We start from the raw sequence: 16159 nt of genomic DNA on the forward strand, positions 1-16159 counted from the left end.
TCTCATAAACATATTTGCCCTGCCTATATCTTCTTTGATGAAATGTCCATTAAGTTTTCTGGGCCATTTCTTAATTTTGTTATTTGCTTACTTATTGAGTTTTAAGAGTTCTTTGTATATTTGGAGTAATAGTACTTTATTAGATGTAACATTTGCAAATATTTCCTCACAGTCTATGGATTGTTTTTTATTCTATTGACATTGTCTTTCACAGTGCATAATTTTAAAAAAAATTTTCATGAAATCTAGCTTATCCATTTTAGGAGTTTTATAGTTTTGTATTTTACATCTAATCTATGACCCCTTCAAGTTAATGTTTTGTGAAGGGTATAAGCTCTATGTCTAGATTCTTTTTTTGTGTGTTTTTTTTTTTTTTTTGTATGTGGATGTCCAATTGTTTAAACCCTATTTCTTGAAAATTACTATATTTGCTCCATTGTGTTGCCTTTGCTCCTTTGTTAACCACCAGCTGATTATATTTAGTTGGGTATATTTATGAGCCCTCATTCTGTTCCATTAATCTTTGTCTGTTCTACACCATCTTGATTACTACTGTAGCATTATATTAAGTCTTGAAGTCAGATAGTGTCAGTCCTCCAACTTTATTCTTCTTTAATATTGTGTTGGTGATTTGGGAGTCTTTTGGTTGATATCGTATTGAGGATTTTTGCATATATGTTCAAGACAGGTATTGGTCTGTAGTTTTCTTGTAATGTGTTGTTTGGTTTTGGTATTAGAGTAATTGTGATTTCATAGAATGAGTTAAGAAGTATTCTCTCTGCTTCTGTACTCCAAAATAGATTATTCCTGAAATGTTTTGTAGAATTCATTGTAAAGCCATCTAGGACTGGTGCTTTCTGTTTTGGAAAGTTATCAGTTATTGATTCAATTTCTATAATACATGTAGTCCTGTTCAGATTGTCTCTTTCTTTGAGTATGACTATTGTCACATTATGTCTTTTAGAGAATCAATCCATTTCATATAGATTATCAAATGGGTGAGCCTAAAATTGTTCATAGTATCCCTTTATTATCCTTTTAATGTTCAGGGAATCTGTAGTGATGTCCCTCTTTCATTACTGATAGTCATTTATGTCCCCACTCTTTTTTTCCTTAATTAGCCTGGCTAAAACCTTATAAATTTAATTATCTTTTTAAAGAATCAACCTTTGATTTTATTGATTTTCTCTGTTGATTTCCTGTTTTCAACTTTATTAATTTCTATTTTAATTCTTACCATTGCTTTTCTTCTGCTTACTTTTAATTTAATCTGATCCTTTGAATTTGAATTTAATGTTAATTTTTGGTTATTTGAATTAAATTTATTGGGGTAACATTTGTTAGTAACCTTACATAAGCTTCATGTATACTCTCTAATGCAACATCTGTATACTTCATTGTGTGCTCACCACCCAAATTTTAGTCTCCTTTCATCAATATATATATGATTTCATTTATCCTCTTCATCTTTCCCAAACCAAACTTTCTCTCTAGTAATCACCATTCTGTTGTCTGTATCTGAGTTGGTTTATTTATTTGCTGCTTTTTGTTTTGTATACCACATAATTCCTTTTATTTCTAATTACCTAAGATGGAATCTAGATAGTTAATTTTAGCTCTTTCTTCTTTTTAAATATGCTATAAATTTTCCTATAAGCACTGTTTTTGTTGCATGCCACCAATTTTGGTAACCTGTGTTTTCATTCATTTATTTCAAAATATTATTTAATTTTTCTTGAGATTTCTTTCTTTACCCATATGTTATTTAGAAGTCTGTTGCCTAATATTCATGCATTTTAGGATTTTCCAGTTGTCTCTCTGTGATTGATTTCTAGTTTAATTCCATTGTGATCTGATAGCAGACATTATATATTTTCTATTCTTTTAAAATTGTTAAAGTGTATTTGTGGCCCAGAAGTGGGGCACAAATGTTACATGTGACCTGAGAAAATTGTGTATTCTCCCAATGTTGCATAAAGTCTATAGATCTCCATTACATCCAGTCAATTTATGGTGTCATTGAGTTCAACGATGTCCTTACTGATTTTCTATCTGCTGAATCTGTCCATCTCCAATAGTGAGTTGTTGAAATCTCCAACTATGATGGTGGATTCACCTATTTCTCCTTGCAGTTCTATCAGTTTCTGCCTCACATAGTTTTACACTTTGTTGTTAGTTTCATACACCATTAAGAATCCTTGTCTTCTTGGAGAAATGGCCCCTTCATCCCTGAAAATTTTCTTTGCTTTGACGTATGCTCTGTTTGAAATTAATATAGCTACTCCTGCTTTCTTTATATTTTTAATTAGTGTTAGTATGGCATATTTTTCTCTATCCTTTTACTTTTTATTTCATGTGTCTTTATATTTAAACTAGAAGCCCGGTGCACAAAAATTTGTGCACTCGGGGGGGAGGGGGGTTCCCTCAGCCCAGCCTGTGCCCTCTCGCAGTCTGGGACCCCTCGGGAGATAACGACCTGCTGTCTTAGGCCTGCTCCCGGGTGGCAGAGGGCAGGCCCAATCCCTAGGTGCAGCCCCTGGTCGGGCTCAGAGCAGGGCCGATTGGGGAGTTGGGGCGCCACCCCCTGTCATGCACAGAGCAGGGTGGATCGGGAGGTTGTGATGCCACCCTCAGTCATGCTCAGGGTAGGGCCGATTGGGGGATTGGGGCACCACCCCCATTCACACTCAAGGCAGGGTCAATGGGGAGGTTGCGGCGCCACCACCTGTCACTCACAGAGCAGGGCCCATCAGGGTGGTTGGGGTTCCATACCCTGTCACGCACAGAGCAGGGACCAGCAGGGGGTTGGGGTGCTGCCCCCTGTCACGCACAGAGCAGGGCCCATCAGGGGGGTTGGAGCTCCGTACCCTGTCACGCACAGAGCAGGGTCTATGAGGGGTTGGGGAGCTCCGCCCTGTCACTCACAGAGTAGGGCCGATAGGGGAGATGGGGCACCGCCCCCTGTCACACACAGAGCAGGGTGGATAAGGGGTTGGGGTGCCGCCACTCTCACACTCAGGGCAGGGCCGATGGGGAGGTTATGGCTCTACCCTGTCACACACAGAGCAGGGCCCGTGGGGGAGGGGAGGTTGGGGCGCCGCACCCTGTCACACACAGAGCAGGGCCCATCAGGGGTTTGGGGCACTGCATGCTGTCACACACAGAGCCGCTGTGCGATCAGGGGGTTGTGGAGCTCCCCCCATCAGGCACAGGGCAGGGCTGATCAGGGGGTTGGGGCGCCTTCCCCTGTCATGAACAGAGCAGGGCAGATAGGGAGGTTGTGGCCCTGCCCCCTGTAACACACAGAACCGCAGGGCGATCAGGGGTTTGGGGAGCTACCCCCTGTCAGGCACAGAGCAGGGCCGATCAGGGGGCTGGGGTGCCGCCCCCTGTCTCACACAGAGCAGGGCCCGTGGGGGAGGGTTGGGGTGCTGCACCCTGTCACACACAGAGCAGGGCCCATCAGGGGGTTGGGACACCGCACCCTGTCACACACAGAGCTGTAGGACGATCAGGGGGTTGGGGAGCTCCCCCCTATCAGGCACAGAGCAGGGCTGATCAGGGGGTTGGGGCGCCTTCCCCTGTCACAAACAGAGCAGGGAGGATAGGGAAGTTGTGGCCCCGCCCCCTGTCACACACAGAGCTGCACGGCGATCAGGGGATTTGGGCGCTGCCCTCTGTCACTCTGATCCCGGTGCCAGGAGGCCTCGCAGCTCCACTGATCCCAGTGCTGGGAAGCATATTACTCTTTTACTATATAGGATAGAGGCCTGGTGCATGGGTGGGGGCTGGCTGGTTTGCCCTGAAGGGTGTCCTGGATCAGGTTGGGGGTCCCCACTGGTGTGCCTGGCCAGCCTAGATGAGGGGATGATGGCTGTTTGCAGCTGGTCACACACCCTTCATGGTGGGGGTCCCCACTGGGGTGCCTGGCCAGTCTGGGTGAGGGGCTGAGGGCTGTTTTCAGGCAGGCGGGTGACTGAAGCTCCCAACTGCTCCTTTTTTTCTTTTTTCTTTTTTTATTTTGGGCCAGCTTTAGCTCTGACTCCAGCTCTGAGGCCTCTGCTGCTGAAAACAGGTATCTGGTTTGTTTGGGTTCTATAATCGAAACCCTGTATCAACTCCAGCTCTGAGATCCCGGCTCGCTGAAAGCAGGTTTCTGGGGTTTTGTTTAGCTTCTATATTTGTAACAATGTTTCAAACTGCAAGCTCAGAGGCTGGCAAGGCAGGCGGGGAATGTTGATTTCCTCTGTCACTGAAGCAAGCAAGCCTCATGTTAGTTTCAAGCTGCCTGGCTGCCGGCCGCCATATTGGCTGGCAGTTAATTTGCATATCGCCCTGATTAGCCAATGGGAAGGGTAGCAGACGTACGCTAATTACCATGTTTCTCTTTTATTAGATAGGATTAGGTTTCTTGTAGACATTACATAGGTGGCTCTTATTTTTTAATCCACTGACAATGGCTACCTTTTAATTGATGTATTTATAGCATTGATATTCAAAGTGATAATTGTTATAGTTGGATTAATATATACCGTATCTGTTACTGCTTTCTGTTAGTTGCCCTGTACTTTGTTCCTATTTTTGTCTTCCACTCTTTTCCTGCCTTTGTGGTTTCAATTGAGCATTTTATAATTCCATTTTCTCTCCTTTCTTGGCATATCATTATCATTCTATTTTTACTTTTTTCAGTGATTTCCCTAAGAGTTTGAAATGCACATTTACAACTAATCTCAGTCTATTTTCAAATAACACAATGCCACTGCAAAGGTAGTATATCTTATTTTTTTTAAATTAAAGTACATTTCTTTATTCATTCTTTGATGGAATGTAATGACATTGTGTTTAGAGAACAGTGAAGAGGCTAAAAATTTGAGTATGAAAAAGAACCATCTTAAAAACTTATAAGCAGGTGGAAAGCGTAAAACCAAAGCCTTTGCCCTAATGGAGTCAGGGGCTTCTGCCTCGCCCCAAAGACCTAACAGCCGAGAGAAAAGAGCGGAGGGAAAGCTGCAGTGATTAATGTCTCCAGAACACGGGGTGGCTGCCGTGTCTAAGCATTTGTGAAACCTTAACTTCCACTCTTTCTCCTCAAAACCTTCAATAAAGGGAGTGATTTTAAGGCAGGAGGCTTTGCAGTTTTGCTACTTTGTTTTGTGACATGAAGCACACAGGTCTTTTTAAAAGCTTAATGTCAGCTATTAAAGACTCCTGGACTATGATCACATGTGCTGTGCACTTAATGCACTGGAATTTTTAAGACTTTTAAGGCCCTAACAGAAGCAGATTATCAGTTGTAACTGCCAAGGACCTTTGAATAGGCTACTACCCCTCAAAATTATAACATGCACCTATACTTACTCAGATTAAAACCAATCCCTCAGGAATGCCTCCTGACTCCAGGGCAATGCTGCTGCCCCTTCAGCATTCCAGGGGAGCAGCATATGGCAACCAGCTACTGCCAAGCACTGGGGTATAATATGACATCTACAAACCTAAGAAGCGTGCTGAGCATTTAATAACAATGATACAAGGACCATTGTATCTAAATAAGTTAAACAACCTTTTTAGAAAAAGCATAAATTATTTAAAAAACCAAACAACTCATTAGCTTTTAAAATAAATGCTTCTAGAAAAAACAGTAAAACTCTGGTTACTACTAGAGATATGCTGCAACCCATGTTAAATCTGTAAATAATTCAGTGTCCACCAGCTTTCTTCCATTTCCATTTGCCTGAAATATCTTTATTCCATCTCTTTACTTTTAGTCTGTGTGGGTCTTTTGATTTAAAGTGGGTCTCTTGTAGGCAGCATATGTATGGGCCTTGTTTTTAGCCACTCAGACACTTCATGTCTTTTTATTGGAGCATTTAACCTACTTACATTTAAAATAATTATTGATATATATTTATTGCAATTTTATTATCTCTATTTTTCAATATGCTTCTACTTATTTCAGAGAGGAAAGGAGAGGGAAAGAGAAATAGAAACATTAATGATGAGAGAATCATTGATCAGCTGCCTACTGCATGCCACACTGGGGATCAAACCCACAACCTGGGCATATGCCCTGACATGGAATTAAACCATGACCTTCTGGTTCATAGGTTGATGCTCAACCACAGAGCCACACTAGCCAGGCAATTATTCCTATTTTTTTATCTTTTATTCTTTCTTCTTAAAGAAGAGTTTTTGCCACTTTTTGTAATACTGATTTGGTAGTGAAGAGCTATAGCTTTTTCTTGTCTGAAAAGCTCTTTATCTCTCCTTTTATTTTAAATGATAGCCTTGCTAGATAGAATAAGCTTGGTTGTAAGTTCTTATTTTTCATTACTTTGAATATTTCTTGCCAATCCCTCTGGCCTGCAAAGTTTCTGTTGAGACATCAGCTGACAGTCTTATGGGAGCTCCATTGTAGTTAATTATTTTTCTTTTGCTGCTTTTAAGATCTCCTCTTTGTCTTTAAACTTTGGTATTTTGGTTACAATGTGTCTTGGATTTGAGCCTCTTTGGGTTCATCTTGTTTTGGACTCTGTGCTTTCTGGACGTGTATGTCTATTTCCTTTACCAGGATAGGGAAATTTGCAGTCATTATTTCTTCAGATAGAGTTAGTTTCAAGTCCTTGCTCTCTTTCTTCTCCTTCTGGTACTCCTATGATGTGCATGGCGTAATGCTTGATGTTCCAGGGGCCTCTTACACTATTCTCATATGCATATGGTACATTTTTTATAGTTGTCCAAACATCCTTGGGCATTCTATTATGTTTTTATCAGTGTTTGTTGTCTTTGTTTTTCATATGAATAATGTTATCCTTAAACTCAGCAATTTTTCCTCAGTCATGTTCAGCCTTCAAGTCCATCAAACATATTCTTCATTTCTGTTATACATTTTTTCATCTCTAGTATATTTAGTCCCTTCTTAAGATTTCCATCTCTATGCTTACATTGTCCATTTGTTGTTGCATACTGTCTTCTTTCATTATTAGAACACTCTTAGCATATTAAATTTTAATATGTTGTTTTAAATTCCCCATCTGATCATTTCAACATCCCTGCCATGTCTGGTTCTGATGCTTGCTCTGTTGCTTTAAGTTGTGTGTGTGTGTGTGTGTGTGTGTGTGTTTATTTGTTTGTTTGTTTTGGTATGCCTGGCAACTTTTTCCTGATAGCTTTACAAGATGTGTTGGGTTAGAGGAACTGCTGTAAATAGGCCTTTATATTGTGGTGGTAAAGTGTTGGAGGAGGAGAAATGTTGTATAGTTCTCGGTTAGGTCTCAGTCCTTTAATGAGCTGATGCCTCGGTCTGGACTATGAACTTTACAAGTGTTTCTGTTTTTTCTTTCCCCTCAGTTGGACAAAATGGCTAGAGTGGGCTGGGGTTGGGTATTTCCCTTCCCTAGGTCAGTTAAGGTCTGATAATACTCCAGCAGGTTCAGCTCGTTAACTAGTTTCCCTTTGGGCAGGCTTTTCAAAAAGAGCAGAGTCATCTCGCATATTTCAAAATGGTTCCTTTTCCTCTCCCCCTGCTGGAAGCATGAGATTTTTCTCAAATTCGCTGTGAGAACAACATTGAGCTCCTGCAAATAAATCTCACAAAATTATGGGATTACCTATGACTGAGTCCCACTGGAGTTTACCTCTTAAGAGTTGTCCACACTGAGCCTCAAGCAATTAGAGTTCAGGTTTTCTTACCCCAGCACTGGTTTACTAGGTCGTTCCTGCTGAAGAGTCTCTGGCCATTGTAAGTAGTGACTCATGCTATTCACCTTTTTGTCTCTCCAGTCCTGGGGGCAGTAGTATGCACTGTGTTGTCACCTCTGATTGGGATCTTTGAAGCAGTGTTGATTTCTCAGTCTGTTCAGCTTGTAAATTAAGATGGAGTGGCAATGTCTAAGCTCCTTGCATAAGAAACTGAATAGCAGTGTTTTTATAGCCCCAAAATGGAAATATGGTATTTAGGCAGAGGCAAAACAGGAGTAAATAGAGAAAGAAAGCCAAAATATATATTTTAGAAATATGAATACAAAAACTGAGTGTGGCATATAATTCCTGAATGAGCATTTTATATACAATTCAAGAGCCAGATTGAGACCGAGGGTTTGAGGGCTTAAAGTCAGGTTACCAATTTTTATTTTTCCTCTTTATCCGTGAGAAGTCTTTGCAATTTTTTTATCAGGGGAGGAAACAAATAAAATATATTTATAATATTTTTATCTGGTCCTGATTTATATGTGCAAGATGAATTAGAAGAGAAAGAACAGCCAATTGCAAACCCTTGATGGTGCTCAAAAAATGGCATTATGAGAAATTACTTCAGTAAAGCTGGACAAAGCAATGGATGGATCAAAGTAAAAATATAATGACTGAGGCTAGATATGAAACCCAATTGAACAAAATTAGAGATATCAAGAAGAAAATTCCTTAGGCCAGATAATGAACATTATATATATATATATATATATATATATATATATATATATATATATATATATATATATATGATGAGCTTTGTTGCTCATAATTTGGTTTTGTCTGATTAGCAGGTCATCAGAAATGTTGTACTAGTTGTCAAGTAATGAAAGCAGGATTGAAGTAGAGCAATGATGATTGAAGCCAGGGAATGGGAGATATGTGTGATAGAGAAAGATATGTCAGAAAACATTATGGATAGAACCATTGTCAGAATTAAGGGAACCAAACAGAAGAGAGGGAACCAGCATTCATGACAGTTGGAGAGAAACGATAGTCATAGTGTTTCAAGATGTCAAGAAAGGAGTCTTTCAAAAAAAGGGATGAATTGAGAGGAGGTCATTGGATTTGAATGCTGATGCTTTTCTTGCAGAATGTTTAAAATAAGTACATTGCAAAAACTATTTTGCATAAGAATGATAATGCAGAGTGCCTAAAACATTGTTTCTAAAGGACTGACCTTTAAGATTTTTACCAATCTTGAAGTTTAATATTTCTAACACATTTTTGCTGCCTTTTTTAATAGTAATATTATAGATCTAAGAAGCCCCAAACAAAATACAATTTTGGTTTTATAATAATTAGCTCTAAAACATAGTCTTCAGAAAAAAATTTCATTATCTTATATGAGTCCATTTACAGTATAAAACAGTGATGGCAAGCCTATTTTTTTGGTTGATTTTTCTTTGTTAAGTGGCATTTAAATATATAAAATAAATATCAAAAATATAAGTCTTTGTTTTACTATGGTTGCAAATATCAAAAAATTTCTATATGTGAAATGGCACCAGAGTTAAGTTAGGGTTTTTCAAAATGCTGACATGCCGAGCTCAAAAGGTTCGCCATCACTGGTATAAAATCAATATGTTAGCCACTAAGTGGAACATTTTATTTTTCTCAATATTTCTGAGAGAAGCTTCAAATTTAACTTTTTTCTTTCATACTGGGATCCTATAAGGAAATATAATAACTTTCTAAATCATTAAAAACCCACTAGTCAATTAGTAGGGTTGAGATAGATTGTTTTCCTCTGTGGTAACAGACAGGGTAGATAGAATGGTCTTGAGTGCCCTTATGACACATGAAGCAATGTCTACTTCCTCAAGAAAGGGTGTTGGACGAAACGGCCCCAGTGAGGTTGGGATGGCTCCAGTGAGGTTGGGACAGATAATGGGGACCAGTATAGACTGATGAACAGGGGTAGATGCAGAGGCAGAGCAGCATTGAACAGACTGTCAAACTACAGTGGGAAGCCTGGGGAGGGTTTGGGGGGGTGGGGGGTTAAGAGATCAACTGAAGGACTTATATGCATGCATATAAGAATAACCAGTGGACACAAGACACTAGGGGGTAGGGGCCGGGGGAATGTCAAGAGGGGTGGAAAGGAGACATATGTAATACTCTTTGTAATACTTCAAGAAATAAAAATTATTTAAAAAGAAAAAAGAAAGGGTGTTTGAAATTACACAGTTATGAATTCTCTACCCCACCTTGGGGAGATTTGGCATCCCTCTGCAAGTACTGAGCTTGGGGACTGAGCCCTTAACCTGAGGGACCTGATGCTATTTCCAGGTAGATAATGTCAGAATTGAGCTGACTCAGAGGATACCAGGCTGGTGTCCCAGAATTGCTTGGTCGTGTGGGAGACTCCCGACTTCCGCCTCACACATGTTGGAACTGGGTCCAGACCCTTTAGTAAACAAATTCAAGCTAAGAGGTCACATAGTGGCAAATCACCTAAAAATAGCATTTTAATTTTAATAGAGATATTTTGTGATTTAATCCAAAAGAGCAAAGTGGAACTTTAAGTTCCTTCAGCAGATACTAAGCACAAATGTGGCCTGCCTCATTTGTACCACTTTCACTGCTTTATGCCACCTTATAAGACTACTCTTGTTCAGTGGAAAACATTACCACCCAGCTGTCTCATTCAGCATGGTGTTCTGCACAGTGTGGAAAAGCAAGATTGGGAAAAATGTATTTCAAACTTAAATGGATGCAAAATATTAATAGAATTATCAGCATAAAAACACGAGGAGTGTCAGAGATTAAAGTAGCTAGTTTTGCCATCTCTTTTCAAACTTGACAGTGTGGTTTGAATTTCTGAAAATATAGTATAAAGACTTGGATCCTCATTTATATGTGTGTTTCTATCGTAATCCGGTGTTTGAGGGGTTCTGGCATTTATACCTATGATTAGAGCTAAAACATCTTTCCATGGGGTTGTTTTCAGAGCTTTAAAACTGTTTGGGTCAATCAATCTTTCTCTGAATGTCAGATTGGTCAACATTGAGTAGGTAAATGGAAACTAATGACACTCATCAAGTTGATTATGTGAATGATTTATTGGACCCAATCATTTAACACTTTCCTCAAGTCAATATCAGGGAAAGAAACTGGGCTCTTAGGATGGTAAACTGTATTTGTACTGTCAACATTCAGTGATTTATTACAAACCTCTAGCTAGGATTAGGATATTATAAATGGGGGAGAATGGAAGGCTCATTAATTTTTTATGCCCACAGGTGGAAGACATGCAGTGGGCTAGCAGGGAACACACGCACCCGGCATCTGTCTGCAGCCTGCCCTGTAAGCCTGGGGAGAGGAAGAAGACGGTGAAAGGGGTCCCTTGCTGCTGGCACTGTGAGCGCTGTGAAGGCTACAACTACCAGGTGGATGAGCTCTCCTGCGAACTTTGCCCTTTGGACCAGAGACCAAACACCAACCACACAGCCTGCCAGCTTATCCCCATCATCAAACTCGAGTGGCATTCTCCCTGGGCTGTGGTGCCTGTGTTTGTTGCCATATTGGGAATCATCGCCACCACTTTTGTGATCGTGACCTTCGTCCGTTATAACGACACCCCAATTGTGAGGGCTTCAGGACGCGAACTTAGTTATGTGCTCCTGACAGGGATCTTCCTGTGTTACTCCATCACCTTCCTGATGATCGCAGCACCGGATACAATCATATGCTCCTTGCGACGGATCTTCCTAGGACTGGGCATGTGTTTCAGCTATGCAGCCCTTCTGACCAAAACAAACCGAATCCACCGGATATTTGAGCAGGGGAAGAAATCTGTCACAGCGCCCAAGTTCATTAGTCCCGCATCCCAGCTGGTGATCACCTTCAGCCTCATCTCCATCCAGCTCCTGGGGGTGTGTGTCTGGTTTGTGGTGGACCCCCCACACATCATCATTGACTATGGCGAACAGCGGACTCTAGACCCAGAGAATGCCAGAGGCGTGCTCAAGTGCGACATTTCTGACCTCTCGCTCATTTGTTCACTGGGGTACAGCATCCTCTTGATGGTCACTTGTACTGTTTATGCTATTAAAACGAGAGGTGTTCCAGAGACTTTCAACGAAGCCAAACCTATCGGATTTACCATGTATACCACCTGCATCATTTGGTTAGCCTTCATCCCCATCTTTTTTGGTACAGCTCAGTCGGCAGAAAAGGTAAGTGCAAGGAATGTATTTGTTAAGTTTTCCTTGGATTTAACTTTTTCTTCAAGATCCTCTCCTGCCTTTCTTTTGGCTCATTTATATTCTCCCCAAATGATTCAGTCTGTGGTGTTCTTATTTAGAAATACACACACACACACAATTCCCTCAAGGTCGCTTTACATTGAATATGTGATTGAATATGTGTTGACTAAGGCTGATTTCCCATATTTAATGTGGGAATCTCCTGCTTGGCAAGGCTGGAGATTGACATAGTTCATGTCACTTTCTGGATCTATCTTTCCAGCTCTGTTATCTACTAACATAACTGTTCTTTTCCCAATGTTAATTAAGAGAGGAAGAGAGAAAAGGCAGACATGATTCACAGGGGTGAGTGTCCCAGAGATAACCTACTGCCTAACAAATGCCTCTTTTTCTGGTTCTAATGTGACTCTGGGTTAAAGCTATTCTTTAATAAAGATGATAGTTATAGTCACAGAAGGAGGTTTTATCGTAAAACCACAGCAAAAAGAAATTGAAGGCATCTTACTGTTTTTCTTCAGCCTCAATTTTTATTGCTTTTCCACACGTGGAGGATGATGGTGGGGATAAAAGGCAACAATGGGAAGTTATACAAAGTGGTTTATAACTTTTCAGAAGGTGAATCTCTCAAAAGAATTTCCTTTTGCCACTACTGACCTCTTCCACATAAACCACTGCACGGAAAGAACATCTCCATGTGAAGGGAGTATGCACGGAAATGTGTGTATGTGGTTCTATGTACAAAAAAGCAGAGAACTAACGTTACCATGAAATCCAAGGTTTGGGTAGTATGCTAGAGACAAGCCAGCTTGCAAAGCAAGAGCAAAGCTATCTTTCTGCAGAGAGGTGACTGAATGTGGCTAGACAAAGTTCCCTTTTATTTATTAGCTTTTGAAATCAAAATATGTCAACGAAGCACATTGTAAGACAAAGGATAAAATAATGTTAATTGGAAATAGCCCGTCAGTTTATTGTGCACATGAGGAAGTTCTTCTTTCAGAGTGAGGACTTAAATGTTGTTCCACCTTCCACCATCAAAAATCATGAGGCAATCAGACATCCCAGGCACAATTCCCTAGTCTCTACCATTCCAAGTGAGGTCATGCATGACTCTTAAAATTCCAAATAATTCAGAAGAAAACGTTCTCTGTAGGGATTTGGAGAGCTCATTGGTATGAGCACTCACCCTTTCCTAGATCAATGTGGCCTGCAATAATGTTTGGATAAAAATGTACTTCAGCACACTGGTTGCTGAATAGAGCAAACTTCTGTGGGTTCCAGAACTGTCACCTTTCTTGACTTGCATGGCCAATGGAGGCCCATGAATATTTCATGTGGGACCGAGCATATAGCAGGAAAGAAAGACAGTTTGGGGCTCTAACCCTAATAACAGAAAATGATTATATTTTGGCATATGCAGATGGGACTATATTAGGATAAAACTTGTAAATTTAACTGAGGAAAGAATGTATGAGTTGGAAAATAAGTTTCGCAAAGTCTATTGGGTTTGTTTTGATATGGTTAGTAGTTGTACTAGTCAGGGTAAAACAATGCTTTTGCAGATTCTGGAAATGTGTATCATGTGAATTAATAATAATAACAGTTTAAGTGGTATTTATATTTGAACCTATGAATGCCTTTTTAAAATTTACTGTTTTATCTAAAGAGGGCCCTGAGTAGTTTACTTTGGCTTAACAAATATTTAACCAAACAAAATCTTCTGAGTTCTGACATCTAACTTTCCTTTCCTTTTTTTATCTCTTTCTTTACTTTTTATAAATTACAGCTCACTCTAATTTTTCATATTGTGACTTCCAAGGTTGTGGGAGGTGCAAATACAATACCAATAAAACGTTATTTTTTTATTTAGATCATTCCTTCAGTGCCTAGATTTTTAGATTAAATAAAATCGTGGTTCTATATCAAGTTATTGGATATCATCATTGTAGTTAAAACATGCATTTTGCTAATATGTTTTCTTAAGATAATTGGGAAAAAAATAACCATAGTCTCTCAGAACAAAAACTCTGCAGAGTTGCAGCTGCCCTTGAGGAGCTGTAATAGAAATAGCAAGAGTTTCAGGTGAAATGGGCACATGAACATGCCAGGGATGGAGGCTGCCTTGTGCTGCTGAGGATGCAGGAGCTGCACATCCATCTGTAAACCTGAGTGCAATGTGTATATTTATGAGTACAGATAAATCTGTGCCTGTAGAGATATGACTGAATGTGGCTAGACAAAATTCCCATTTATTTATTAGCTTTTGGAATCAAAATAAGTCAACGAAGCATATTGTAAAACAAAGGATAAAATAATGGTAATTGGAAATTATTTTGTATTATTCCAATGAACATGGCAAAGACTAAAGAAATCAATAAGAAGCACCAACTTTAGGAATTTTCAGAACACTATATTCCTCAAATTATTTAGTAGGTTTCAGAGTTGATGAATTTATAACAACTCTACATCAAGAGCTATTATATAATAAGTAGCTAAGAATTTGCTATTGAAGTATCTATACTAATAAAAGGGTAGTATGCTAATTAGACTGGGTTAACCGGACATCTTCTGGTCATCTGGTCCTCCTTCCAGACAGAGCCACAGTGGCGGGGGTTGAGGCAGAGGCGGTTAGAGGCCATCAGGCCAGCAGGAGAGGGCAGTTAGGGGCAATAAGGTGGCAGGGGAGGGTGATTAGGGGTGATCATGCCAGCAGCCAGAGGGGTTAGGGGTGATCAGGCAGGTAGGCAGAGGCAGTTAGGGGTGATCAGGCAGGCAGGCAAAGGCGGTTAGGAGCCAGTGGTCCCAGATGGCGAGAGGGATGTCTTACTGTCGGTTTAGGCCTGATCCTGCAGGGTGCAGACTGGGCTGAGGGACCCCTCCTCCAGTGCACAAATTTCATGCACCAGGCCTCTAGTACTCTAGTATTATATAATACACTTATGTGTCATCCTAACACTTCACATTGAAATTGGCTAGCTGCTATTCTCTGTTAAAGTCTCTATTATTCAAAATAATGCACAAAATATTTGAGAATGATTATTTTTCACATTGCTAAAATTATTGCCACATATTAAAAGTGAATAAAACTTTTATGTCTCTAAAAGAAGGCTTTAAATAAGATTTATTGACTTTGGAGGACCAAAGAGCTGGTCAGTCTTCCATTCGCACTTATAATGCTTAGCCCCACCGTTATCAACTTGAATTGTTTGCAACAGATAGGTAGCTCACGCATCCATTAATTCAGCAGATCCTTATTGAGCATTGTGTCCAACATTGTTCTAATTATTGAGCTCATGTCAGTCTGCTTTCCTGTGAGGCTTGGTCTGGTTCCCAGCCAATGCTGCATGATGTCTGCCAGCACCAGGAAGGTGCCAGACTCAAGGGCAAGAGAAGATGGTGAGGGGTCAGATCTGAGATGAAAAAGCAAAGATGAGAGCTATGCATCCTATACATCAGTGACATCAAATTTATAGCATGGAAGACAATGGAAAAGCAAAGTTTCTTCTAGTATGTATTTAATTATACTTCTTAGAGTAATGCCTACAGAAGAAAACTTATCTAGCCCCATAGGGCTCTCTGAAATTACAAGAGAAGTAGGAATAAAGAGAAGAATTAGTTGAATTATTTTGACAGATAGTTCAGAAAAATCTCCGAGTAAAATCAAGTTAAAAGGGATCTCAGTAGCATTCACAAAGGCAGACAGCTCTCTCTGTCTTCATTCAATGATGAAACTCCTTTTAATTTTAGCACATTCCCCTTTTTCCAGAATTTGAAATCAAGATGAATCATGTTTATTCCAATAGAGCTTATGCCATAATTTATTAACTTTGTGCCTACTGCTGCATTCTACTAGGTCATAATATAAATGCACTTTTTCTTTTCTTATAGAAAAATGGTGTGAAGGAAGGGTGTACATTCTGAGACATGAACATGGACTAACACAAACTCTCATAATTTTACTGAAAAGACAAAATATGCAAATATAATTAATGCAATAGTCAGGAAAAGAATCTCAGGGATGGTTAGGGGCTATTAGGATGGAAAATATCTCTAAAATACATATTTTACCATCTCTAATTGGTCTCATAAAACCAAGCTTTTCAGACACGCGTTATGACATTGCCAAGCTCCAATGAGCACATTGCTTTAAACACAGTGTCAGATAGAAAAAAAATAAAACACCCTCAAAATGAAAAAGGAAAGAA

The 16159-nt window shown here is 39.9% G+C and overlaps 1 protein-coding gene across 1 annotated transcript in view; it reads left to right on the forward strand.

Annotated features, from left to right (window-relative positions):
• Positions 1-16159, forward strand: part of GRM8 (glutamate metabotropic receptor 8) — a 727600-nt gene that overhangs the window by 638311 nt on the left and 73130 nt on the right. Inside the window, exon 8 of the mRNA XM_036328793.1 lies at positions 10992-11927. Coding sequence (XP_036184686.1) covers positions 10992-11927 — 936 coding nt within the window. The remainder of the gene's footprint in view (positions 1-10991; positions 11928-16159) is intronic.

The sequence above is a fragment of the Myotis myotis genome, unplaced genomic scaffold (genome assembly GCF_014108235.1).
Source record: "Myotis myotis isolate mMyoMyo1 unplaced genomic scaffold, mMyoMyo1.p scaffold_m19_p_11, whole genome shotgun sequence".
Taxonomy (NCBI): domain Eukaryota; kingdom Metazoa; phylum Chordata; class Mammalia; order Chiroptera; family Vespertilionidae; genus Myotis; species Myotis myotis.